This window comes from Solea solea, chromosome 11 (genome assembly GCF_958295425.1).
Source record: "Solea solea chromosome 11, fSolSol10.1, whole genome shotgun sequence".
In the NCBI taxonomy this organism is placed as follows: Eukaryota; Metazoa; Chordata; class Actinopteri; order Pleuronectiformes; family Soleidae; genus Solea; species Solea solea.
Genome location: NC_081144.1, coordinates 19,691,121 through 19,717,636, shown reverse-complemented (window position 1 = coordinate 19,717,636; position 26,516 = coordinate 19,691,121). Strand labels below are relative to the sequence as shown.

At 41.3% G+C, this 26,516-nt stretch overlaps 1 protein-coding gene across 10 annotated transcripts in view; it reads right to left on the bottom strand.

Annotated features, from left to right (window-relative positions):
- Positions 1–220: 220 nt before the first annotated feature.
- agrn (agrin) overlaps positions 221–26,516 on the bottom strand; it is a 225,728-nt gene continuing 199,432 nt past the window's right edge. For 5 of the 10 annotated variants that reach the window (XM_058643975.1, XM_058643981.1, XM_058643982.1 and 2 more), the window contains 15 exons: positions 26,298–26,490; positions 24,356–24,571; positions 23,473–23,699; positions 21,558–21,692; positions 18,836–18,926; positions 18,358–18,522; positions 18,126–18,237; positions 14,325–14,441; positions 12,961–13,144; positions 12,011–12,098; positions 11,131–11,154; positions 9,367–9,399; positions 7,350–7,574; positions 5,575–5,678; positions 221–3,097 (listed from right to left, as the gene is read on the bottom strand). In XM_058643975.1, the coding sequence (XP_058499958.1) occupies positions 2,937–3,097; positions 5,575–5,678; positions 7,350–7,574; positions 9,367–9,399; positions 11,131–11,154; positions 12,011–12,098; positions 12,961–13,144; positions 14,325–14,441; positions 18,126–18,237; positions 18,358–18,522; positions 18,836–18,926; positions 21,558–21,692; positions 23,473–23,699; positions 24,356–24,571; positions 26,298–26,490 (2,075 nt within the window). In that variant the 3' untranslated portion in view covers positions 221–2,936. The remainder of the gene's footprint in view (positions 3,098–5,574; positions 5,679–7,349; positions 7,575–9,366; positions 9,400–11,130; positions 11,155–12,010; positions 12,099–12,960; positions 13,145–14,324; positions 14,442–18,125; positions 18,238–18,357; positions 18,523–18,835; positions 18,927–21,557; positions 21,693–23,472; positions 23,700–24,355; positions 24,572–26,297; positions 26,491–26,516) is intronic. The other 5 variants (XM_058643979.1, XM_058643983.1, XM_058643984.1 and 2 more) reach the window with 3 other exon arrangements.

Below are 26,516 nucleotides of genomic sequence, written 5' to 3'. Positions count from 1 at the left end.
AAGAAATAATTGAATTACTCCTGGGTTGAAAAGCAACAGTTTGGCACTTGATGTTTTGTTGTCCGTAAACATTCTCCTGAGGAGTTTATCGGTGAAGTATTCCTTTTATGTCTGTAAAATGGCACTCACTGTCAAATCAGATATGTCATATATGTCAAACCCCCCCCCCCCCCCCCCCCCCCAGATGATGACAAAATCAAGATAGCCGACAAGACTGGGCTCCATTTGGTTGACATTTTATTTCATGGTGGTAGGAACACAAGACAAAGGTCATAGAGTTAGTAATGTTCAGGTCATGCCACTCTTACTCGGTGCACTGCCCTTTGAGAAGGTTTGCGCAGTGAGACAGTAGTTTACAGAGGTCAGACATGGAGGGCCATCCTCATGTAGACATAAATAAGAAAAAGAAAATAGATTCAAAACAGTAAATAGAGGATTTATTTCTGTAAAAAGCTAAAGGGGACGTTTGCATAGGTCCCCTGGGATTTTTTTTTTGTATATGAGCATTATTACTAATATAATTATTATTATTATGCTTTACTCATTGACATTATGGGGATGAGGCTAATACACTGACTAAAGTAAGGAAACAGTTACATGGATGATGTATTTGTCACCTGCTCAGAGTCGAGGTGACGGGTTTTTAAGGCAATTCATAGTTTCCACCCGAACCATAGACTGTTATTGTCATTACTGTTCTCGAGTCCAACCAAATATACAAGAACATCTCCTGTATTAAGCGTTACCACCTGAATGGGTCAACTTTGAACAGTGCAGTAAAATAAGACCAGTCTAAGGTTTACAGAGTGAGTGCTGGAACTTGAATGTGTCTTGAGACACCAGAGAAGGGCTTCCTGCTCTGGTGTGGACACTTGATTACACACAACACAGTTACAGCTCTAGGGCTTTCCCTCCCCCATGTACATTAAGTATATCATTGAGTAGGTGAAGAGACAAGTCAGACGTGGTTCCAGTGTATATTACTAAAAACATAAACCTCCACAGATCACACATTTTGCTAAATTTACACTTAGAAACTGCAGGGCTGTACAAAAACAGTTTGCTTGATGATTAAAGAAAGGGAACAAAAGAGGATTAAAAAAAACAAACAAACAGCACAAGACCATTGATACTCAACCACAAACAGGCATGATTTTGTCTTAGAATATTGCCAAGGTTCTCATATCAAAACAAGAAATGTCTTTAAGTCAGTCAACACAGCTTATTGTAGTTCAGCAAAGAAGACTCCACTTTGCATCAGTTGAAAGTTATAGAATTCGCACTAGTAATATAAACTCATGCGTTGCTATGTTAATTTGCAAGTCGTGTAGGATTATGCATCTTTTCCCATTTTTGTGGCTGTTATGGCTTCAAAAGGTCACAACAACATCACAGTCTCTCTCTCTCAACAGCCAAAAATATAAGACTCCTCCAGGAATGTTCGAATATGAAAAGAAATTAACGCCTCAGACGGAGGTTGTTTTTTTTTAAGCATTTTGTTTAAGTTGACTGGTGTCTGACATAACATTTCCAAGAGTAGTACAGTCACTCTCTCAATGATAACATCTCTCCCTTTGCCTCCTTTTGTCTGTCCTTTTCTTCAGTCCTTGCTCTCCTTAAGGTCAGATACGGTAACAACTCTTCCCCTTATGCACCATTCAAGGTCCTGCAAAACCAACTGCTCCCAAGAAAAATAACAAACAAAGACCCAACAAAAGCTACAGGGAATGAACGAGCATAAAACATTGCTCGTCTCTGTGGTTTTTGAAATTACATGAGTGGAAATAAGACACAAATTAATCTGTTTACGTCATTGCAAAAAAAGACAAAACAAAACAGTGGCATTTTTTTCTAATTATCTAGTTTTGAGGAAACACAATGGGGAAAAAAAAAAACTTTACTAACAAAACCCCGATTCAAACCAACACTGCAGAAGTGCATGCATTTATAGTGGTCATCAATAATTCATATGCTGATTGTAAAACAGAACGCACAATAGTGGATGAGAAGCACAGTTCTCCAATGAGAACCCATCTTACATATTCACAGTCTCAGGTATTATTTATATATTCTATATTTATAACATTTATTCATGTTTATGATTAATGTCTTGACTTATGACTAATGATATGCGAGTCATTGTGGAACACAGCACTCTCTCTCTCTCTCTGCCATGTCAGCTTGCAGTGTTAGTGAGTCATATTTCAAAACTTTCTTTTCTTTTTTAGGGCGCTGTGGGGTTGATCGAGTAGTTTTGACTCTGTACTTTCTCACCGTAGCAGCTTGACTGATATTTGAAAAGTCCCATTACTTACATATAGTGGGCTGCCAGGGCTGAATACAGAGTCATGATGGTAGATGTCAGCTGGCTGCACCATTGAACAACTGCACACAGCAGCTACTGCACACACTGCATCCTGCTCTCGCGGGGAATGTATCTATATGGTCATAGGTGTGTAAGCCATGCTTGGGGAATGTGGACGATAGTGATGGCACCAAGACAAGGCAGCAGCCAATGATCACCAGCAAAGTCCACCAGTGTTCAAGTAATGGGCGAGGAAACACCGCTTTTTTGTTTCTCCTAAGTTGGCGTTTGTTTTAAAACAACAAAACTGACAATAAAATATCTCCTTTTCGCAGAGATGCCTGTTTTTTGAAAAAGAAAAAACAAACAAAAAAAAAAGACAGAAAAAGAGCCAGGCGCAGAAAAAGAAAATGAAGAACAGAGGAGCAGATTTAAAAACAAAAGAACAAAATATAAAAAACAAAAATTAAAACAACATATTAATTTCTTTCCATATAAAAAGCAATGAAAAGTATACAAAAATAGAAAATAATTACAGCAGGAGACATGAGCGCTATGGAGGGAGAGGGAGCGGGTGTCGGGAGGGTTTTCTCTTTTTTCCCATTTCTCTCATCGTTTTGTCTCTGCTGGGTTATTTGGCGGCAGAACAGTGTAGTATTTGGGGGCTGTTTAAGGCGTCCTCCACCAGGTGGAGCTCCACGCCATCCACCACCACGTCTTTGATGCAGCCAACAAAGCCGGTGCTGTAGGCCTTAGGCAACCGACGGGCCACTGCTAGCTCCTCCAGACCACCTGATGGGAGACAGAGGATAAATAAATCAGCTCCTGTGTACAGAGACGCACACGGAAGAATGACCGATGTGAGCATCACACAATCACAACGCCAATCTGAGGCGGGGTAGACTGTTACCTGCTACAGCAGCAGCTGGTTTTATGTATTTTAATGAAGGGTTGCCAGGTTGCTGAGGTTACAGAAGGTTGTTTTGACCTGTTTTGCAAACATGACAAGGGCCCAAACTCTGAGATTATAAATAGTTACATGATTTATTTTTTGCTGTGCAACAAAAGGGCCTTCACATAATGAATTAGGAAGTTGAAATGGATGCATTTACTTTTAATGTGGTGGCTCATTTGTGTAGAGTAAATGTATGCAGTATAAAGAGCAACACCCGGGGTGGAGCAGGATAAATGGAAGAGAAATTGGTCACCACATTCTCTGAGCTGTATTTTATTTAGAATAAAACACTGCGTCTTATCATACTAGGCCATTTCTGGACTTAGGTGAAATAACTTTTTAGGGTTAAACTCAACAACACATTTAGCATGATAGCAATTGATGCTGTTGGGTTTTAAAAGCACTGTGACAGCAATAACATAATGAGCTCTTGTTGGTGCTGGACTGGTTTAGATTGACTCAACAAGCAGACCTGGCAACCCTGATTACCTACGTTATTTAGCATAAAAGCAGTGTTATGTTTAGTCTTCTGTAGCACATGTTTTATTAAAGTTTTAAAGTCAAAAGTACATCTATAGATGCATTCATGACATCATGATTTTCTCAACAGAAGAAATGATACAACTCTGTGTGACCACTAAACCGAGCGTGTATGTAAAATCCATGGAGTCTGACGCTTTAAAAACCCAACACCAGGAAAAGGGTTTGGATTTCACAACAAATGAAACCTGTAAATGTGATCAAAAGACCTGAAACATATTTGTGTATAGCAGTCACTTGATTTGATTTTGACAGGTTGCATTAAAGGCTTTGACTTTTTATTTATTTATTTTAGGATAATGACACCATGGTTCTGTCATGATGAACATGACAGGATGACACTTTATTTGTCAAACCACTGTGATCAAAGAGGAAGGATTCCTGCTGGAAACTACGCCGATGAAGATGAGGGAAAGATTATTCTATTATGTAGACTTGTAGCAAAAACTGACCCTTTACAGTATCTGTGAACCAGATATAAGCCGACTCAATTGTGTCAATATTAATAAGTCAAAAACGTTCTTTTTTCAGATGAAAATATCATGGATTTGTGCTTCACTTACTCCTCCATTTCAATTCACCCAAGCCCACCTTTATTTCTTTTCGTTTTTTTCAATTTAATTCTTTTTGGAGACTTGATGACCTAATTGCAGGGTGTGTGATTCTCATTTTCTTTCTTGATAGTGTTTTGAGCTACTATTTGAGCCAGGACACCCAAAGTAGTCATTAGTGTCTTTCTCACTAAATCAGCATGAAACGTCTTTATTGCAAATTTCTAGGCTGCTGTTCCGTACGGGGAGAGAGGCTGACCCTGATTTCTGATGTGCTGCAGTTCCCACACTTTTCTTGCCTTGTGTTATTCTAACTCCTCTTCCCTGCATCCTGCATCCTGCATCCTACGTCTCCATCTTCTACATGTTTTCTGTTTCCATCAGTGAGGCTGAGACTGTTCTTGTCCCTGTCAATCTCTTTACATCCACTGTCCGTGGCCCCTATAAGCGAACTGTGTGCCTCTGAAATCAGGGACGGACGGGGCTAATTTCATACGAGTTACAGATGAATTAATGATGAACACTGAAAAGGGGATTTAAAAAGGAGAAGGGCTCTTGATGGGAGAGCTGTGTGAGGATTATATATTCTTGCTGCAGGGCTCACTCAGCACCTCTTCCACTGCACTGCCTCCCTGTGTTTACATACATTCAGAATCTGTGTGTGTCTGTACATGTTTACCTGACTGCATGACCGTGCCACCACTGTCTCAGTTGTGTGTCTCTTAAATGCCACTCAGGTTTCCTCTCCTCTTTGCCACTGTGTGCTTTGCATTTTAAAGAACCGTGTGACATTATTTCACTGCCCGTTCTCCGTGTTATTTCTTCAGAATTTTTCCACTCCTGCCGTAGCATGTGTTTCAAAGAAAGGTTTTTTCGCCTCGTTCAGGCCAAATTGAACTACAAGCACAAAGCTGTCTGAATTTGGTCATTTTCAATTCAGGAGAGCAGACAACTTTTTGAGTTAAGTAGATAGCCTTTCATTTCGACACTCAACACCTGAACATGCCTGGACATTTTTTATTTTTTCCCTTTTCCTTTCCTTTGCTTATCCTCTGCAATGCCAATGGGTTCATTGCTCATTTTCTTGCTGCTTTCTTCCAGTGGTGCAGATAGTAGAGTACTGCAGAATTACACGTATTCTGCCAACATGATGTATGGTATTTGTAGGCACATCCTCAAGTTGGACTGAGAGTTTGCTTTCTTCTTCTTATGTGAGCACCTACCCAACCACAGCGCTCCATCCGTGTCCAGCTGTGTTGCTGCCAAAGGCGATGACCCCGTTACTGCTGCCTCATTGCCGACCTGTAGAGAGCCGTCTCTGAGTGCTCTGAGGAGGAGAAAGAATCGAGACAGATGCAGTTAGAAGTTGGTCTAACACATGCGCGTCACACCGAATATGACAGTTTCATTTAATCTGAAGTATCAAGACTTCATTGCTCCACTGCCGGCACACTCAGCACTCACATAACTGCTTTTGTCTAGGGGCATTCTAAATGTGCCTGTCTACCAGCTCACGCTGTAGATGCTGTTATAGCACTGTGCATTTTAGACTGCGACATGTTATGCATTAGCACACACTTGTGACAACGGGGGTAATCTGAGCCCACTAAAGGAGGTTTCCAACAGAGTGCGTGTCATTAAAGGCAAGAGGCAAACACAGATAGCTATATAACTATGGGAGCTCCATGCCACATGCTAAGATTTACATCATCATAAACATCCAGATTTTGTCATCTTCCAGCAGCTCATGTGGCCTTCCTGTAAGCCCGAGATGAGATTTGGCCAAATCCCTGTTTGAAATGGATGCAGCAGCTTTTCGGGGATGGATTATTCTTGCCTTAAATGATGAAGCCAATCTAATCATCTTCCACACTTCCATTCTCAGCAATGTGGAAAGCAAATGTTCAGCAGTGATAAAGCAGAGATCACACTGAAAGGTATTAAGTGGGTCGTTTTCAAAGTTAAGGTTGCTCATTTGCTTTTAATGAAGAACTCCATTAGTGTGACATCTCAGTGTAACAAAACAAGTGCGGCATTAGTGTGTGCTAAAACCTGTGCCACTGTGATTATAAGTTATTTATTTATGTTTCTATTGTATACAAAAAGAGTTCCTGTTTGAATTTCATTAATAGTATCTTCATTATTACTTTAGTTGGTGACATGCTCATATGCTGCATCCTCCTTGATTAAATTATGATTAATACAATTTCCACACAGCAAACCTGACAACTGTGATATAATACAAACACAACATCCCCCTCATGGACATCATTTCTGGTCTTGCAGCCATGAAGAAGCTCCTTGCATCTGTCAGCTGGTAGACTCTACCATTCTTACATCATTATATATTGAACATATTTTCAGGTTGTGGGACTCTCTGAAGGTTTACAATGGGATTTAGGCTGCTGCTTGTGTGCTTTGAGTCACTGTCCTACTCAAACACCAAATACCTTCATATCAAACCTAGTTTTATGACACCACAAAACACAATATGCTCTAAAAGGTCATAGTAATCTGATTTCAGCATTCTATTGCTTTGCAGCCTTCACTAGCACAGGCAGCGAAGCAACCAGTAGCACGACAGAACCTCCACCATGTGTTGCTGTTATGTTCTTTGGATTTTAATTGGACTTTGATTCATTATCTACAGACAAACTGATGCACTGCATCTCCAAACAGCTCTATTGTGGTTGTATGTGTCCATTGGACACCGTCTTGAAAATATTGTGGCTAAATGATTCAAGTAAAAAAAATATCCTCGCCTTTTTGTGCCTTTCTTTCAACAATGGTGTCTTATTCTCCTTGTCCTTTACTAAATCAAACTATATATAACTATATTGTCTTTGAGGAATTCATCAAATGGGTGCAGACAATTGTATGTGTGTCTTATGATCATTGCCACACACAGAAATAAGAAGTTATGGATTAATTATAATCCTAGTCTAACTGTAAAAGCTTTCACCCGCGATCCATGACTACCTGTCATCTTCCATCTTACCTGCTGGCCTTGATGCGAATCCAGCGATTGGTGTCGACGCGCACCGAGGAGCGCAGCACCACAGGCTTGGAGCCCAAGTCATATGTCATCTGGATGTGTCCGTCCACGATGGCCAGGGCGATGTAGTCTGACCGCTCCACACCCTTCCCGCTCCACAGCACCAGGCCCTGGGTTGCCTCTGTCCGGATGCTCAGCTCAAACTTGTTAACCAGCAGAGCTTTCTCACTAGGAGAACAGAGAACACACGCGTTAGCTTGTGGTCAAAATCATCAAAACCACACACCTCAGTCGGTCGCTTGTGCCATCTGAATATGTGAAGCAAGGGACTTCTGCTGTTGTCTCAAGGATACAGTACAAACGACTCAAGCATTACACATGGCTATGTTTTACTTGCACAGATAGCCAGACAGCTTGGTGGCTTGAGCTCCACAGCCTCATAATAACAGTACTGTGACGAGTTTTCAGGAGATTCCTGAGGCAGAATGGCAAAGGTTTGGATTTTTCGGCTTTACAATATCCTATTGAGCCGGAGCTGCAATGCTGCTCCGCGTTGCTTTGTGTTTGTGTTGAATGCGTTGTGTTTGAGCTCCAGTCTTCCAGTTCCTCCTTTGGAGGCACTGTGCATCATTGTCACTGATTTGTGAAGAAAATACACACCTCTATTGTACACCACCGCACATCCTTTGCTGCATACAAACAAGGTTGAAGCTTTTAAAGTCCCCCTGTTGAGTCCAGCAGAGATACAGTAGACTTGGAAGAATTATACCTTTAATTTGCACGTGTTTTGTGTATTTTTGCAATTGTGTGTCATCAATCAGCATCTGTGCAACTGTCTGCACAACTGCCAAATGGATCTACGTCCACATTATTCACAGAGTATTAAAGCACAAAGACATAAACAGGGTGAAAACACAAACGACAGAGAGCCAGTGACACACAGATTAAAAGAAAATATCAAAAACAGCAGCGAAGAGCGGTAGATTAGACAAGACAGACAAGACAAAGGATTCAGGGCAGCAAGCAGAGACACTCACGGGAACACAAACAAGCCAGGATATTGAAGGGGATAAGGAGAAATTCAGTCCGGCACTTAAGCTGTAATGAGGCTTAAATGCCTAAGTATTTACATTTAAAAGTGAGTGGTAATAAAATAAGGAAGCAATGGAGTGATATTAAACTGTTGGCCTAAGGCAATGTAACTTTGACAGCTCAGACCAACAACAGTCCCATTTCACCTCAGCAGAAAGAATTCTGAATCACATTTTATTCCCTGCAACAAAAACATGCTCAGGTTGGAAACTTCAACCTCCTTCATTAACTGAATCTGCTGAGGTAAACGGGAACAACAAAAAGGAAAGAGTATGATTTAAGAGCTTCACATTCATTTTTTTTTTCTACAGTGAGAAAAAACCCCACAAACAGCTCAGTGAACCCTCTCCTGGCAAACCCTCAAAGAGCTTACAGGCCCCAATAAATCTCCATCACAGCAGCTTGTCAGTGATAAGGTTAAGGTTATTAAAAGTGCTGAATATATCATGAATAAAAACAGCGCAGCACTGAAAACAGTATATACACCTACATCTACCTGGTGTGTTGCTATTTCCTACTGTAAATAGATGAATTTTATCTCCTTCATGTATTGTAATTCTCAGCAGGCTTCTTAAATGGCAGTGCTCCTTTTAAACTCTAGGTGGCAGTAGTAGTAAGAATAATAAAAAAAACCACCAGGGAGGACATTTAGTGGAAATAGGCTGCAGCTCTGACTGGTTTTTGTGCTGTTATCAGAGCTCTGAACTTCAGTATTAATTGAAGCATGTGCAGCGGGATTTTTGTGACTCGTATTAGTAAAGCTATCTCAATAATGGAAACAATGTTGTCTCTGCAGAGGAGAATTTAGTCCTGTGAGAGGTCAGGGAGGGGTTGTCTTGAGAGAGACAGAGAGAGAGAGAGAGAGAGAGAGAGAGAGAGAGAGAAGCGAGAGGATGGCACCAATTTCTAAAAGCTTTGAGAGACTCACCTCTGGTCAGATGGGTTCTCCAGAGACTCGGGACTTAAGGGAGCAGGGGAGAAAGTCAACGGCATGCAGTGTAAGCGCAAGAGGCCAGCGGGAAAGAAGGAAAGAGGGGAAGGGGAGGGGAGAACGATTTTGTGAGCTCACGGCTGTGACTCACAGAGATCTTATCTGCTCTATCACAGTATCAACCTTGTCAGGGGTCAATAAGAACTGTTGTGTGATCATCGGAAGCATGTAGCTTAGCCCTGATCACAGCACATCCATAAAAAAAGCTCTCAATGGAACCACTTGGATCAGGATGGATGATTAATGCACCAAAATGCCCTGGGATCCAGCATTTTTTACAAACATAGATATATATATAAAGTAAGCATCAAGATTTAGTACATTCATGGTCAGTGTCCACACGAGTATGAAGCCACTTGCAATTATTGAAGAACGCCTTCACATTTATGGTGCAGCACACCACAGTGCAGCAGCAATTACCTTCTGTCTATAGATGAAAGCGGTGAATGAGAAAAACGGGAAATTGTCAAAAAAAAAAAAAGGGGGTCAAGCTCCGCATCAGTTGAGAGTCATGGCCAGTTATGATTTGTCACTGAAATAATGGGGCTTGAGCAAATCGACCTGAGCTTTCAGATGTGGGCAGAGAGATGAAGGAAGGGTTACCGAAGGGGGCTTAAAATAGTAAAGGAAACATTAACCTAAGGAGGAGTGGTTAACACTTAGGCCTCACCCAGCTCTTAATGGCCTCTGGAGAAATGTGTTCATTTTCTTCACAAAATCAAATCACGCCGAATCGATCGTCCTTCAAAATGTTGCACCGTGGTTCAGGATTGCTTAGATTCATGCGTATTTTGACTCTCAGTAAATGTTACATCCATTTAACTTCTGACAGTCTGGCCGCGAGGACCACTGTCCCCTCCCGCTAAGTGAGATTGATGCCCATGGCTACACACCGCAGAGAGATCTCAATTGGAGGTCTCATCTACAAAGGGAGACAAATCTGTGATTAACAAGTCACTGCCTCTCTGTGTGACCTACTCTGCAATTATTCACAATTACAGTTAGATACTTGGCAAAAACAAAATGGCAGGGGCTTTAGTATGGACTGGAATGCTGGGCTGAAGCCAGTCAGCTTTAAGTTAGCTGCTTCTGGGATTTTGCTTCTGGGATTTTTTTTTTTTTTTTTTTAACTGACCAGGCTAATGAGCAGGATGAAAAACCCTTAATAAGTAAGTCATGACCGAGGGCTTCCCCAAGCAGAAACTAAGCTACGGAGTATTTAGTATATCCTCCTTATACACTTTTCAAGGGGCCTCATTCATTTCCGCGTAGCAGATAATGCCATTCAGTGTAAAGTGCATGGCAATTCATTTTGTTTATGAACGAGTTACGACCATGCATAAAATATTGCACATTCTTAGTACAGCAATTCATTTTTGTCTTGGGGTGAGCACAATGCTTATCATGCACTCATGCATGCTTCACGTTGCACTGGGTAAAAGAAGAAAGGTTATAATGATGCTGCAAAAATGTCTTTCAAATAATGAAATCTGTTAAATTAAAGTATGGCCATGGAGCTTGGATGTAAGATATGACTTCAAGATTCGGAAAAAGATGGTCTTTGTGTGGAAATTATAGCTGGAAACTGAATGTACTGGAATCTCTTCAGTTGGGTTAACTATCAAAAAATGGCTTTGTTGTTGCTGTTAGTTGGTCTTGATTTGAACCTGGGCAAATGCCCATTCATAAAAGTCTACTTACTCTGGGATCTCATTGGTCAGTTGGCTTGAATGAAAAGGAAAGACAGTGAAGGACATTTATAGGAGACAAGACATGTGCAGACAAAGACAAGTGAAGTCGCTGGTCAGATCACAGAACAGAACGACAAGGACACACAGAGGGACACACACACACACACACACATGAAACAGTTCTCAAGATTCTTGTCTCTGAGTGAGTGTGACTTGAGTGTGATGATCTGCAAGCCATGGCCCAGTTTTTCACACTTGTGTGTTTTGTGTGAAGAGCTGTGAGACAAAGATACAGAGCCATATGCTTGTTGTCTTTTCAGGTTTGTCACAAACATTTTTAGTTGATGCCAACCTGAACGCACACTGTTGCCAACCTCGTGGATGGATGGAAGAGTGAAAATGTCTCATCAGCTGCCAACATGGACATGATTTGTTGTTTTTCTCCAGCAACCATTTTATACTTGAAAGTGTCACAGGCGTTTTGTTTTCAGAGGCCAGCTTTGAGGAGTCATACAGTCCTATACACTTTCAAAGTTGGATAAAAAGTTTAAAAACTGCATATGCACTTTTTGTTTAGAGTCAGCTAAGCAGTGGAGTACAGAGTGAACTGAGCATGCTCAGGGCAAAACTAAGAGTGTTAACCGCCTTGCTAATTAGTGAAACACTGTCAAGAAAGGAGCAGGACAGCTACACACACAAGGGACGAGCTATTAGCCAAGCGCCTAGTTCACCCCGAAGCCCAGGCACTGATGATATCATCAACACTGTCATCACAGCTCACCAAGGGAGTGGATGGATAGACAGAGGGGCTATTTGGCTAATAGCCATTACAAAGGAGACATTAGATGAAGCTGAATAGATGAGGATGTTCCCCTTATCCTCTTCCCTACCTCTTTGTAACAGCATTGTGATACTCTATGAATGTCCGCCCGTCAAAGGCGATGGCCTCGGTCTCTCCAGCAGACTTCTCGTAGATGGCTGTGAAGAAGGGGGCAGGGAGAGGGAGAGAGGATGAGATCATCGCAATCAATAAGACTGAGGGTTCAGTTATCCGAGCTGAAGGTAATGGAGTGCTCGGAAACAGGGGAAGGGTGGAAGGGTTGGGGCTTTTGTACTTTTAATTAAAGTGAAAGGCACAGCCGGCCACGTGCACAAGGTTAATGGCAAAGGCAGGCACTGAGTATGTAAGACAGATCAGACCAGACTGAGCATGTGTCTGCGTCTGAGTAACATGATGATGATGAAAGGGACATGCAACTCTTGAAAAGAGAATTTCATGAATATTCATATGACACATTTCATAATTTTCACAACTGCCGCCTTTGTTTAAAATCAATACATAATAACCCTAACATAAAAGAGGTTCATACGTCTTATATCACGTAGTGTTATTACCTTTCCTAGACAGAAAACCTTAAATAAAAATAAACAACACAAGAGGCTTTACAGAAAAGCTACCTACTAGTTCACCATCCAGTGAAACAAGCCAAGAACAGGCTGTATTACATTAAGCATCAGCGATTCAGTCCCACTCATGCTATGCTTTAAAAGCAGCCAAAATGCTGCCAGGTATCCTTTTGAAGTAAAACCAAATAACATTGAATGAGAAAATAGAACTGTTACAATGACAGACTGCAATTGCCCACCGCCATTTTAAGGTAATCTCAAGCCAACAAGTAGTGTTAGCCTTTGGCTCACACACAGACCAGTCTGTACAGTATTACAGACTCTTTACAAATGTTTTAACGCATCATAAACTCAATGCAGCTCATTGGCTTGTAGTGTGCTAAAGACTAACATGTTCAGATAGACAATAATAAAGATGATATTGATGACTCACTGTTCTGACAGTGTCCCCCTGAGAATCCATTGAGACAAACACACTCATAGGTGTCCAGCTGGGGACTGCAGAGCCCACCGTTGTGGCAGGGCTCCTGAGAGCACGGGTGGTCCTGGAACATGGCTATGTTGCTGGCGTGCAGGGCGTTCTCCTCTCTGAGAATGGGCGTTCCCATAAGTATGATCTATGAGCAGAAAACACCCGGTTAAAGAGGCCTCCTGTGCTTTTGCACACAAACACTCTAAAGGTCATATTACTATTTGTCAGCTTAGGAAAACAGCTGTGTAATGTCATCTGTGGGAGTTTTATCATCCCCAAGAAAACATGATGACCTCTACCATGTCATCAAGAGCTATTTGCCAGTCACTGAGAGTTTGGTCAGATTTAGTATTTGATTCTAAATGTGCTAAATCCCGATTTGTGCACACACATATAATTTAGCTTAGCATGGCATGCCATATATCTAACATTATAGTAAATATATCCTTCATACTGTAGTAAAGCTAATAATATGATAGTAGATCTGAAATAAATAAGTAAGTACATAAATAAATAAATAAATAAACAAATACACAAATAAATAAATAAACAAATACAGTTAGAATGTTAAGTTTAAAAAACAAACTAGATTTCCCTACATGTATTTATATAAAAAAAAAACTATAACATAATACTACTATTTCTTTCTATGGTTGAGTTAGTGACTATTGTTTTTATATCTAATGATCTATATTTCACTGCTTTTCAGAGGAAAGCGTTTGAACATGAATGACACACAATCAACATACATGAAAAACAGCACAAAAATGATCCATTAATACAACACACATGTAAAACAGTATATTAAACTGATAATGCATACCATCCTCCTCATAATTAACTATTCATTATGAGCCAAGCACGACAAACGGCACATTTAGCTTTTGATTTGCTAGAAACTGTCGAGGGAAACTTTGTCGCCGAAAACTAATGACAAGTTTGCATAAACAGACACATCCTGCCTTTGTTCTGCCGAGTTATTTTTGACAATCAGAGACGAGCTATTTGTTGGCAAGTGGAGGGAAAAAAAACGGGAGGGCTGTCAGGGAAATATCTGAAAACAGCAAAAATAGAGGGACTTCAAGTGTCTATTCTATTATTAGTGCATGCTAATCCAAATGAGCAGAGCCACTGCCCGTCACAGTGGGCACTTATAATGGAAAATTACTAATGTGAGGGTCTGTATTGTGACAGCTGTACAGCTAAGAACTTATCATTTGACTTTGCCTCTGTATCTCTGCGGTGCCAAGGGCCCTGAGTCATTAAAGTAGCATTCTGTATTCACATTAGCATAATAAATTAACAGAAGTCTTGTAAACACATACCTTTTGGATTGTTCCCTTGAATCCATCCGTGAGAGCAGCTGCCCGTGCCAGTCGGCTGTAATCAGGTGCTCCCCCAACGAATAGTGACTCTTTCAGGTTAAGGTCTACATGCAGGTTCTGATGAGACAGGACACTAAGTTTTTCAAACAGTCAAACTTGAGCAATGTTGATAAAAGCTCTACATACTTTGTTTTTCGTATATTTTCATACCTAATCTATTCAGCCCATAATGGTTTACGGTGTATTTTAGTTACTTTGTGTCCAGGGAGCCTGACAATTTTTTGTATCCTTTTAACTGAGATAATCAAGAGTGAGATTCATATGCTACACCACCGCATAGAATGTAACATTAAAAAGGATTTATCCATACTGTAATAAACTGTTGACAGTGTTAACTGTTTTCTCTCTCTTGCCATCCTTCCATTTCAATAGACTTGATACATTACAATATAATTGAATCTATGTTTCTCAGAGAGAGTGGTCAATTATCCTCTATCAGTAAGACATAAAACAGGAGACTACAAAGGGAAACCAGGAGCAGGCTGGACTTGAGATATGAAAGGTTCTTCATAGACATTTCTAATGAATAGCTGATTATAAGCACCGACCTTTCAAAGAGTTGAGTGTGGCGCCACATTAATTGCAATTCATTTGCGTGACAGATGGCTATGAAATTCAATTCTTTCTACCAAACCTTTGGGACAATTGCTTTACATCAGCAAGTTGCCACATTTTCCCTTTTGCATGGCCGAACTGAACCAAGGAAGGAATTAATGATCTTTATTTTATGTAGGGCAGTAATTGCCAGAGGGGTAAAGAGTTAATTGCTGGAAAAATGACGGAAGGGGGCAAATATAAACAGGGTTTGTGCAGGCGAGGTGGCACTACAGTAGCCTGGTTTTTATTGAGGATGGGATTTGAAGTGCAGGAGGCAGCGGTGCTTGGCTGAAGCCTGGGGCTCTGTCGCTGCACCTTGAACCACTTCCAACTGAGAGAGGGTGGGGACCTTCGCTAAAGCTGCAGAACTTAGTTATGACTGTTGCTGCCTCTAAACATACCCAAAAGTTGTGATGGACTGATTGCTCTGCAACACTCACTCACTCACTGGACCTGCTTAAAGCTGCAGTGTGTGATTTGTATTGTCATTGATGTTATTATTCTGCCTCTGTTTAATCTGCATGGACAGGCACAATGTAACATTATTTGTACGCTACATCTTCATCTAAAAAGGGGCTCGGTCCAGTAGTACTCACAGACCTGACTGAGGGAGCGTTGGTGTGTATATACCGGCAGTGCAGGGGTGGGTGGAGGCAAGAAGTGTTGATCTCATCAACAGTAGAAGCACTTAAACTTTTTTGTGTGATTTCAGTCATACTCCATCCTTTTTGCAGCTGTCTCGCTTTACTATGACAGTGTTGCTGTTGCCTCTGTCTGTCTTGACATAAAACTAATCACTTCCTGTGTGCAGCACAGACTAAAACAACACACAGGATTTAACCCCCTCTATAATGAGAAACACAGAGACAGTTGTCTAGGGTTGATGAGCATAATCAGCATTGTGTCAACTCATTGTTTATATTTATATTTAAAAGCTACTTGTATCACCTGTTTTGTGAGGTAAGACTTTAACTTTACACTTGTATGCCTCTAAAATGAGATTTCATGCAATGAAATGATGCGTGACGGTCTGTTTTGTCTCAAACAGGTAATATTCTGCATTTGGTGAAGGAAGGTGGCTGCTTCCATGGAGTGAGTCTTGCTTGGTAATGTTCAGTGAGTGTTGTTTGTGTTATGGGCGAGTGTGGGTGGGTGAGCAACTTCACAAAATTATAAAAAATCGTTCCTGATTGCAAAAGAAGTGAGAGCAGATGACAAAAGAACAGCCCAGCTTGGCTTGGCACCTCACGCTCTCCTGCAGTGTATTTCTTCCCCTTCACTCTCACTTTCTGTGTCTTCGCTCTCACTTTTGGACAGCCACGCAGTGCTGGCGTGATATCTCCGCCTACACCAGACTAATGAAGACATTTCTTTGTTGCTAAAAACAATGGCCGTCACAAAGATGACTGCCTTCTTTCGTTCTTCCCTCCCCCTTCCACCCCCACAGCAGATGGAGCAAGGTGAAAGCCAAACCGTGTTGTTTAAGAGCATCTCTACTTCAGTGCTGTATGTGTGCATGTGTGTATATGGGCTTATGAAAATGTTTTCTACAGAGCTGGCACCTTTAGAGCTGCCTGTCGCTCTGCAGAAGTACCTTTTTTTCTGTGCGGTTGTGTGTGAAATGAGAGTGAGAGGACGTCATGAATGACTCAAATGAAATATGGGCTAAGGTGTGTCTCATTACCTTACGTGATTTCTTATTTCCAGACAGCACATCATAGATAAGGACAGAAAATAGGGAGGAAGAGAGTTATTAGGGGAATACTATAAGTGACTGTGGAGAAAGGCATGCTGAGGTATAGCAGGCAAGTGCAAAAATACACACGCAACGCACGTGTGGGAGCAGTAGACCTAACCTAAGTAGCTGCAGTGTAGCACAAATATGTGATATAAGTACATTGAAAACATGCAAACAACCCACTTTTCTGCACATGCACCTTTGCATTATGTAATATACACACATACACCCGCAGAGCTGTGCAAGTGTCTGTTTACATTTGAGAGAGTAAATGCAAATGACTTTGCATGAAGCAGATGGTGTCATGAAGAAAAGATGAAAAGACTGTGACTGAGGCCACATCATCCTCAAATACAGACTGCTGCCATTCAGTGAGAGGTGAAGTACATATTTATTTCTCCTGTCTGTGCAGTATGTGCCTCTGACAGTATGTGCAGGATTAAAAAAAATCCCTGACAGGGATTTATATATATATGTAAATGTACATATACATATACATAAATATCTCCATAGGCCTGGATGTGTGAGACCATCTTTGTTATTCTATGGGCTTCTCTGAGTAAAGCAATCTATAACATCCTCAGATGCGAAAATTACCTGAGAGCCACACTCGATGGTGTACTGAGCTCCATAACTAGTCTCAACTCATCCCTTCTGCCCTCCTCATCCTTGCTTTTGCCTTGCCCTCTCTAATAATAAGATTTTCCTCCTCTGCTACTGGAGTAAAATACAATTACCAAGTGGACGACTGAAGGCAGTGGGGACAGCAGTGCTAGAAAAAAAAAGAGCCCTGCCCGACAATGGTGTTCATAATCACAAATTAATAATAACATTGTTTAATATAATTGGATGATTTACAGGCTTATCAAACTATTAGATCACCTTCAAAGCATATACCTGCTTTTATTGGGCTCGACGTGGAGCTGAAGCGTTTCATTACGCTATTCCTGCTGCAGCTATCTCTTTTATCTGCCTCTGCCTCAGATGCCACCTAAAAGCCTGCATTTATAAGATGGACTGTAGACCATCAGTGCAAGCTGCTTTACTGATGTTTTATCAAGTTTTATCTCCAACATGTCAGCAGGGTGAGAGGTTTTTCTTATTAAGTGGACTTACAGGACTTGCAAAATTAAGACAGGTCGTCAAACTGCTCCTCTACATCTTTCACCACATTGGATGTGGGGAGACAGTGGTATATTTAAAGTGAAGTGGTGTGGAAAACCTCCAAAAAGTTTTCTCAAGTCAGTTGTGCCTGGAGTAGCAAGTTAAATGAATTTAAGAAGGGCAGCACTAAAGACAGAGGCTGTGGCGATTATGGCAGCATGTAGACAATCAAACATATACAGTATGTACACAACAAGCCAGACTAGTCTAGCACAATGACCACAATAACTGCTATTTCTTACCGGTGCCTCTCCTCGGACAGGGTCCTTCTTGTTCACCATGATCTCTCCTTTGCGGTTGGAGCGCTCCAGGTTGATGGTGTTCCACACATTCAGTCTAATTGCTTCTTTACTCCTAAATCGCGCACAGGCATTAATGTGAATCGTATATTTAAAGGCAAAGGCCCATTAAAACCTTGTTGCTATTGTGTATATTCGATGTATTTAATTCACTGTACTTCTTGGACATGCTCACCTGATGATAGCGGGGCCCTTGCCCAGGTCATAGCGGAACTCCAGGATCCCATTGTTGAGCGATAGAGAGATGAAATCTCCTTTTCCATCCGATTTTTGGCCGTTGTAGAAGATCACGCCATTGGAGTCATTGGCCATTAGAACCACTGTCATGCTGACCTTTTGACTATAGTCACAGAAAAGCCAAGTCAGTATAAATAAGATACGCTTATTTCTAACATATACCACAATAATAGAACAAAGTATGCTTGGTGCACTGGTATACTGTCTATATGAAAATTAGGTACAGCTACTGCGTTCCACATGCTTAAGCGAATATAACATTATTTGTGTAACCCTCATTGTAAATTCAGCTCAGGCTTAAAGAAGGAGCACTGCCTTGGGCACAGTACAAGCGCTATGAAAACAACACACTGACACTGCACAAGACTCGTATGTATGTATGTACACACTTTTCATGCAGAGACATTTTTACTTACCGCAGATCATGCCCGTAGAGATGGAGCCCTTTTAGCTCCAGGTATGAGTCTCCATTGAACTGTGGCATGTAAGCTCCTCTTCTTTCAGCCACTGCAAAAAAAACAAAGAGACTGTGTTCACCCTCAGGTCCCATCTTTGGTGCTGACAGAATCAAAATTCAAGTACAGTCAGTATATCTTCTAGGGATCCATTGGCATTATGGAAAGAGACAGATTTGTGTTAGCGTTTGGGATTTAGACTTTCTCTTGACTATTGAGTAAATGAAAAAAATAAAAAACATTACCCCTTATGCCAGACTGATTATACAACCTGCCACGATATGACAAAGAACCTCTGGAGACATGTAGAGTTTAAAACCACAGCTGGGACCCATGACATAATGCAGCCATTGTATCTTTGGCAGGGCTTTTTACAGATTCATCTCTTTGTAACAGGTCTATGTGTGCCTGTCCCTTTCTGGCTTTTCTGGCTGTCTTGGGTGATTAGAACAGGCTCAGTGTCATCCCTCCTACAAGTGGCTTGACATTAAAAAATCATTCAAGTGTCACCTGGGGTTATGTGCTCATGGTGTTTGCAAAAACATTATTCAGAGCCATGTGTGCCTAACTAGATGCAAACGCACACATCTACAGACACAAACTAACACTCAAACTGACAAACGTACCTACGCATCCTGCAAGGAAGCTTTTATTTGTAATTGGCTGGGATTAGCTGAGTCGAGACAGGATGGCAGACGGAGACGAGGAAGCTAATTAGCTATTTTGCAGAAGACTGCTAATGATGATGGCGCGCAACATGGAGGAGAGGAATTGTGCACTAACCTATTAAAGTAATATATCTGCTCACACAGTGGCTTCTTATAGGGGAGTATGAAGGGAGTGTGTGTCTAAGTTACACTCTGAGCTCAAAATAAAACCTCAGCGATCGATAAGTCACCAGAGGTCAACGCATCGGGAAGAGAGAGTGACCAGCAAAACCCACAAGATGAATGAGGAGTCGATATTGGTGAAAAGTTGAACTTCACTCAAAAAAAAGGTGCTGTTGCAGCTATTGCTGAGGTGAGTAAGGAGACTTTGACATTTACTCATTTAGAGGATGCTTTTATCTAAAGTGACTTACAACTCAGGGACACTCAACACTCAGCCTCAGTGCAGAAGAAGACCTTCAAATAAGTGCAAAATCTGTTCAAAAAGTTTAAGTGCAGGAGATCGAGGAAAAAAGAAGCCAGAGGAAATGTACCAATGGGCATGTTAGTGTGTTTGAGGTGTTAGGAGAAGAGTTGCTCTCAGGAGCGATGCCTTCTCAAGAGATTCTTGAACAGAGAGAGGGACAATCCTGCTCTAGGTGATGTTTAAATGTGATGTTACTTTATAAGATCTTGCTATTTTATATATATTAAAGCAAATATAAAAAAATAAAGAGATCTGCCTGTTAAAAATGGCTGCAATCAAAGTTGGTCACTGGCTTAATTCAGCTTCATGGAGGAATATAAAACAGTGTTGAAATTCAAACTCTCCCCTGCAGTTGATTTTGTTCGGTCGACTTGCGGTAATTTAAGTAATCCTGTTTTCATCACTAAACTGTAATTATTTACACTATCACAGAGTAAAAGCACTGATAAAAATAAGCTATTCAGTTTTATTGGAATATAGTGAACTACACTGATGAACTCTGGCAGAATTGAAATGAAAGCACACCTCAGCTACACCCATGTACACACACTTTCTATTCTGACTAATTCACCTTCAGGCGTCTGTTGAGTGGACTCTAAGCTACCTGTCTTTTTAGCTGTTCTCAGTGCAAAGTCCTCCTCAAAGTCTGTGTCCGCCTGGCTACAGCCTTATCTCTGAGCTCCTGTCTGACACTCTGGCTGAGTGACGCTCCTATTAATCATCACGGGCGGGGAGGACTGATGCGATTAGTCATCTCATTGATTCCTGAGAAAAAAATGGTCTTTTGGAATGGGAGATGCTCTCACTCACAAAACATTGATTTTGGTTCACCTCAATTTACTTGGATCACCCCTTTGACTGAGACTCAGGGCTTAGAAGGAGGGTATTCCCATCTGGCACTTTGAAATTCCCAGCAGTACAGCGGGTGCATGCTTCTTTTTTGTTATAATACTGTACATGTGCAAGTATATTCTCTTTCATTCGCAGCTGCAGAAACTCATGACAACATCTACAAAGGTGGGGAGTGAAGAAACACAGGTAGCATTCACTGCCAAAGGTGCTAATTATGAACTTTACCAGCAGCTGAGCTCTGCTCTGTTCTGTTCCCCAGTTGTGGCTTGGTTCTGCCATGTTTGCAGCTGAGTAGCAACAAACATGTTTGAACATAACACCTGTGGAAGGGAGGGGAGAAAGGCTGCTGCCTGGCTGCCACTTAACCACTAACAAGCCTAGCTGGGTCAATGTAGCGGAGGGCCCGACGGGGCCAATCATCTACCTCAGTTCTGCATGAACCTCCTCCAACTCACCAATCCCATTGCCCCAAAGGAACAACCATCTCCCTTATGCTTTTGATCTCCCTTCTTTGATTCACTATGGACAGAAATGTCACAGAGTGGAAAGAAAAGGGGAGGAAGAAAGGCTAAAAGGCAGATTGTACTGCAGCTGACGCCACACCAAAAACGGGTGCTTTTTCATCAGCAAGAGAAAAGCAACAGAGGCACAAGGTAACAAGGTTTATCCCAGAATATGCAGTCATTAGTCAGATTACCTTTTTCACAGTGCCTTCCTTCACGCCCCATGGGACACTCGCATTTATAGCCTCCCTCTGGCAGCGCCTGGCACTGGGAGGATGGATGGCACCGGTTTGGCTCGCATGGGTCTTGGACATCAGCACAAGTTGGACCTGGACACACACAAAAATCCATAATGAGAAAATTGCTGGTGATAATCAAAAAACCTTGCATTTTCAAACAAGGGGGGAGGTGGGGGAGCGGTATGAGGGTTTCCTCCATAATAGAGTTCATTTTCTAATAGGATCTGAAAATATTAGACATTCAGATTAAACAGTATAGAAGCCTCCCTGCCATGTGGCCGTGTTCTTGGGCCAACACTGACTGTGGGAAAGGCTCGAGATCATCTGGTGGGTGATGGTTTTGCACTCTGCCTCAGCCCCATCTAAAGTCACCCATCATTACTTCAGCAGTCAGAGCCTGTGGTGAGAAGAACACTGTAATGAACCTCATCCCTGCTGAGCTCAAACCCCCCCCCCCCTTTCCCCCCTCACTGTCTTTTATCCGTTCTCACTACTTCTCCAACACAACTTTTTTTTCACATCATTTCCTCCTCTTCCGCCATTTTAACTGTTAATGTGCCTCCCACCTCAACTCCTCACCTCCCTTATTCATCCGACATCCTGACAACAACAGTGTTTGACCATTTATTCTCTCTTTCTCTGTCTTTTCTCTCACTCTTAGTGTGATCAGTCGCTCCCTCCTACACTGGCAACTTGGCCAATTTCTAAATTGACATGATGACAAAATTACCATGACTATGATTTGGAAGGCAATGATCCAAATCTCATTATCACCATTTATTGTCCACAGTGCTGCAAACTCAAGTTTGATCACACTTCACAGTGGAGGGCTATCTTTACTTCGTCTCAGGCTTCTCAGTAACAACAAACCATTAAAGTACCAACTATATGAAAGGTAGTAAGAGTGCAACATGATGCTATATTGATCCACATTTTACCTTCAAGGAAAACTGCTCCTTTGGGAAAATGTTCTCCCTAACCACTGAGATGTTGGAGAATAAAATCCTTTACTCCTCAAGCACTAAAGCTAACTCTGACAATTTATTTGGTGCTGGTATGAAACTTTCTGCAGTAACTGCAGTACAGGGAGGAGCACGCTTGGCTGGGCCCCGATGGTGTCTGGTCTTAACTATTTTCTCTGAAAGTTGCTTGTTATTCGGCATCTGCTGGAGGGAGAAAAGGAAAAGGAAGGGATGTGGAAGGAGAGACAGGCCAAAGGCCAATCACTTTTGATGAAAATGTCTGTTTTCTGTAGCGCTTGAACATTTAATATCTCATTTCTGCATTAGACACCCAGATATGATGGTGTTGGTGTTTCTTTGTGTCTACCAGTGCTGGGGGTACGAGTTACACTATACTGTCAGGCTTTGCTAGGGTATGTGAGTCATGCATGTCACAGTGAATCCCCGGAGAGACGGCAAAGCAGAGATATAAACAAAAATGTTTAAATGCATAGAGCTTTCCTCAGCAGGGAGTTGTTGTCTCATTTGGTTCCCGTGTGTGTTCGACTTTACAGGAAGAGCTTTGGTGGTACAATGCACCGCAAATGACAATGAGCGACAATCATTGTGAGCCATCAGTGACAAACACACACAATAAAACAAAAAAAAGACAATACACTGGCTAATTACTGAATATTTCCTTTCTCATGTGCTGGAGATGTGTATAAAAGAATGCATAAATGTTACATATAATATTTTTAAGGGCAAAGAGGAAGAAAAGTCTGAAAAGTAGATATGGACAGGACATATTTTCTACTTAGTTTCCCACACACACTCGAATAAACTTCCATAAATAAAATAAAATAAAAAGTACCATGACTGGGAAACCAACCCAGATTGACATTAAGGAAAACCACTGAACTTCTTACCCCAGAATCCTTTGCTGCACTTGCAGTACATCTCGGCCTCCTTCACCTGGCATGCAGCACTGTTCTTACAGGGATTTGGCAGACAGGGGTTGTTGCCACATTCACCCACACCACTGCCGTACAGAATGTGATCACCATTCTCTTGCAAGTTGAGCACTCGGTTGTTGACATCCAGCAATCGGATGCAGCCCACCAAACCTGTGGCCACCGCTGTCCTTTCTCTTACACTGAGGATAAAACGAGACATGGTGAGAGTGGTCTTACACATGTACCATCACAACTATCACAATGATAATGGATAACACTGAACTTAAGGTTAGAAGATGCTTTATGCCTTCTATTATTGCTGAGTGTAATGAAATAATAAGCCTCAGTTAATGACACTAAAGGATGGTGTTTCGTTCAGTTTGTTTTCAGTTATTGGTGGATCAGTATTTAATTACAGCACTAGCACTATGACTGCTTACAGTATACTGAGGTGACTCCGTACAACTACACAAATTACCTTAAGAGCATTTTGTTTAACAATTAGTTCACCTCCCAGACCTTCTAATCAAATCTAAAGCAAAGGCAATTGGCAGTGTTACGATGGCAAGTGGAATAACAACTGCCCTTATCAACAACAAGTGTGTAACATGTTTTAGTCAAGGTCGAAATCCAAAAACAAATTTACAGGGATAATTGGGACGAGGTAGTGACATAATATATCTTTGGTAAAAAAATAAATAAAACCAATTAAGTTCAGTTTGAAACAAGTGAAATACTTAATTCAATAAACAAATACAAACTGAAGATTATTAGAGTTAATAGAAGCTGCAGTTGATGGATTTCCTGCCTTGATTATAGTCATAATAATGTGTAACTGTACATGTAAGGTACTTACTCCTGCTTCATTTCCCCGGGCACTCCTCCAATGAATAGGTTGGTGTCCAGGTTAAGGCCCTCTGTGCCATGTGGGCTCTGGCCCTCGATGTGTGGCTCGTTGTCAACGCTGAGCATGGCGTTTCTGCGATTGCGAGTTACCACGAGCTGGTGCCAGCGGCCCTGACTGATTTGTACTTTGCTGACCACAGTTCCTGTGCCAGAACCTGTGTTGAACCTGGGAAAAATGGTACAGAAAAGGTGTTGGATGCTCATTCAAACAGCCTCATACCTGTGTGCTTTCACACAGTTTGTTGCTCCTTTGGTCCTTTATTAAGGGTTTTAATGACCTGGAGGAAGCTGTTCATATTTCTAATAATAATTAAGCAAATCAGGCAAATACTGACTAAAAAATGTCTTTCTTGCCCTCTTTCTAAATTCAACATTTTATCAGATGGGGGTTTTTTTTGAGAGAAAGATTCTAATATCACAGAAACGAGCTGCTGTGCATGTGCACCCACACATATATGGTTGTATTACCACAACAAGATGGCAATTATCTGCCACAAATAATTAGTCCCTCTTCCCACGTCTTGGATTTACAGAACAGTGCGTGGTAATATCGCAGCTGTGCCTCTAAAATAAAGGTAGAGCTCCATTTGAACGCACAAGTGACTAATGATCTCCTTAAGTTTGCCATTGATTTTACTCTGAATAGAGAAGTCTAACGAGGCCAGGTTGGGAGGAATTTAAAGGACTTCGAGGTGTCAGAGTGAAACACACAACCCGAAGATTAAGAAAGAGGATGGTGTTTCGAATAATAGGTCTACAACACATGCTGTGCAGGTGAAGAAATGATGTTGTTTATCCAGGATATATTTTATTTATTCATTAGATTTCACTGTCGGAGAAGAGATGAATACTCTGTGTTTCCGTGGGTGTCTGATGGGAGAGTAGTCTACATTCAACAGATTTAATGAATCTTTTAGCTGCAGTTGGCTGGAGTCTAAGACGGATAATACCACTACACATCTATAGTGAACATGAAACCATTTATACAGTACACATCAGTGACTGTTTACCAAACAGGAAGGGGCTAACAAAACACGCCCGAGTTGCACTTCGGAACAATATTTCTGGAGTTTGATCCCAAAAAAATGAGGACGTCCTGATCTCTGCTGCACTGATTTTATCCATTCTTTTTTCCAGTCTTGCAAGTATCAATGATAAACACACACTAGCTAATAATCACTTGGAAGATATAAATAAAATATTAATATATAACATTATGTTATTTAAATGAAATCCCTGAAAATGAAAAACAAATTTAACCATGAAAGTCAGTTTCATCAGAATTGTGGATATAGGATATCACGTCATATAATACATAGATTCTGAAATGTCTTCAAGAAATAAGCATTTTTACATTCACCAGACAAGGTGATGTGAGTGAGTAAACTTGCTCAGTGTCAGTATATTTTTCTATATAATATATGCTACTTTTGCTCTGACTGCACAGTTCTGATATAAAACTGATGAGCCATTGCAGGAAGCATCTCTATGTCATTGATTCCATCTGTAAATAATTTAAAACATGACATTTGCACATCCAGCCTTAGTTCCATATATACAGTATGTCACTATATATAACAAATGAAATACCAGACTTGGATTTTCTCTGCATATGTTCCCACCGTCTGTAAATACGATCAGTTTGAACATAATTCTGAGAGTAACAGCCTTAACCTGCAAAACTGTCACGAAGCATCTGTGTCTTTATTTTCTGGCAGGATTGTTGCCTTTTTAGCACGTTTAGCATCTTGTGGTAATTATTTGCCTCATTATCTCGAGTGCTCTCTGTTTGCTTTAACCTTATCTTCGTCCTCCCTCTCTGTTGCCCCTGCAATGACCCCCATTTCCTCCTGAGAATCATTAAAGCTTCATCAAATCTAAGCAGCACTCACTTGAGCTCCACTCTGCCATTGACCAGAGCCAGAGAGATGAAGTCCTTCTTGCCGCCCTGGCCATTGTAGAGCAGGATGCCAGTCGCCTCTGATGCTCTGAACTCCATGGCGATGCGCACTGTGTGGTAGGCACTCATGGTCTGGAAGGCCAAGTACGACTGTCCTCCGAATGACGGGATGAAGTACTTGATTACTGTAAAATAAAACAGCCAAAGCAAG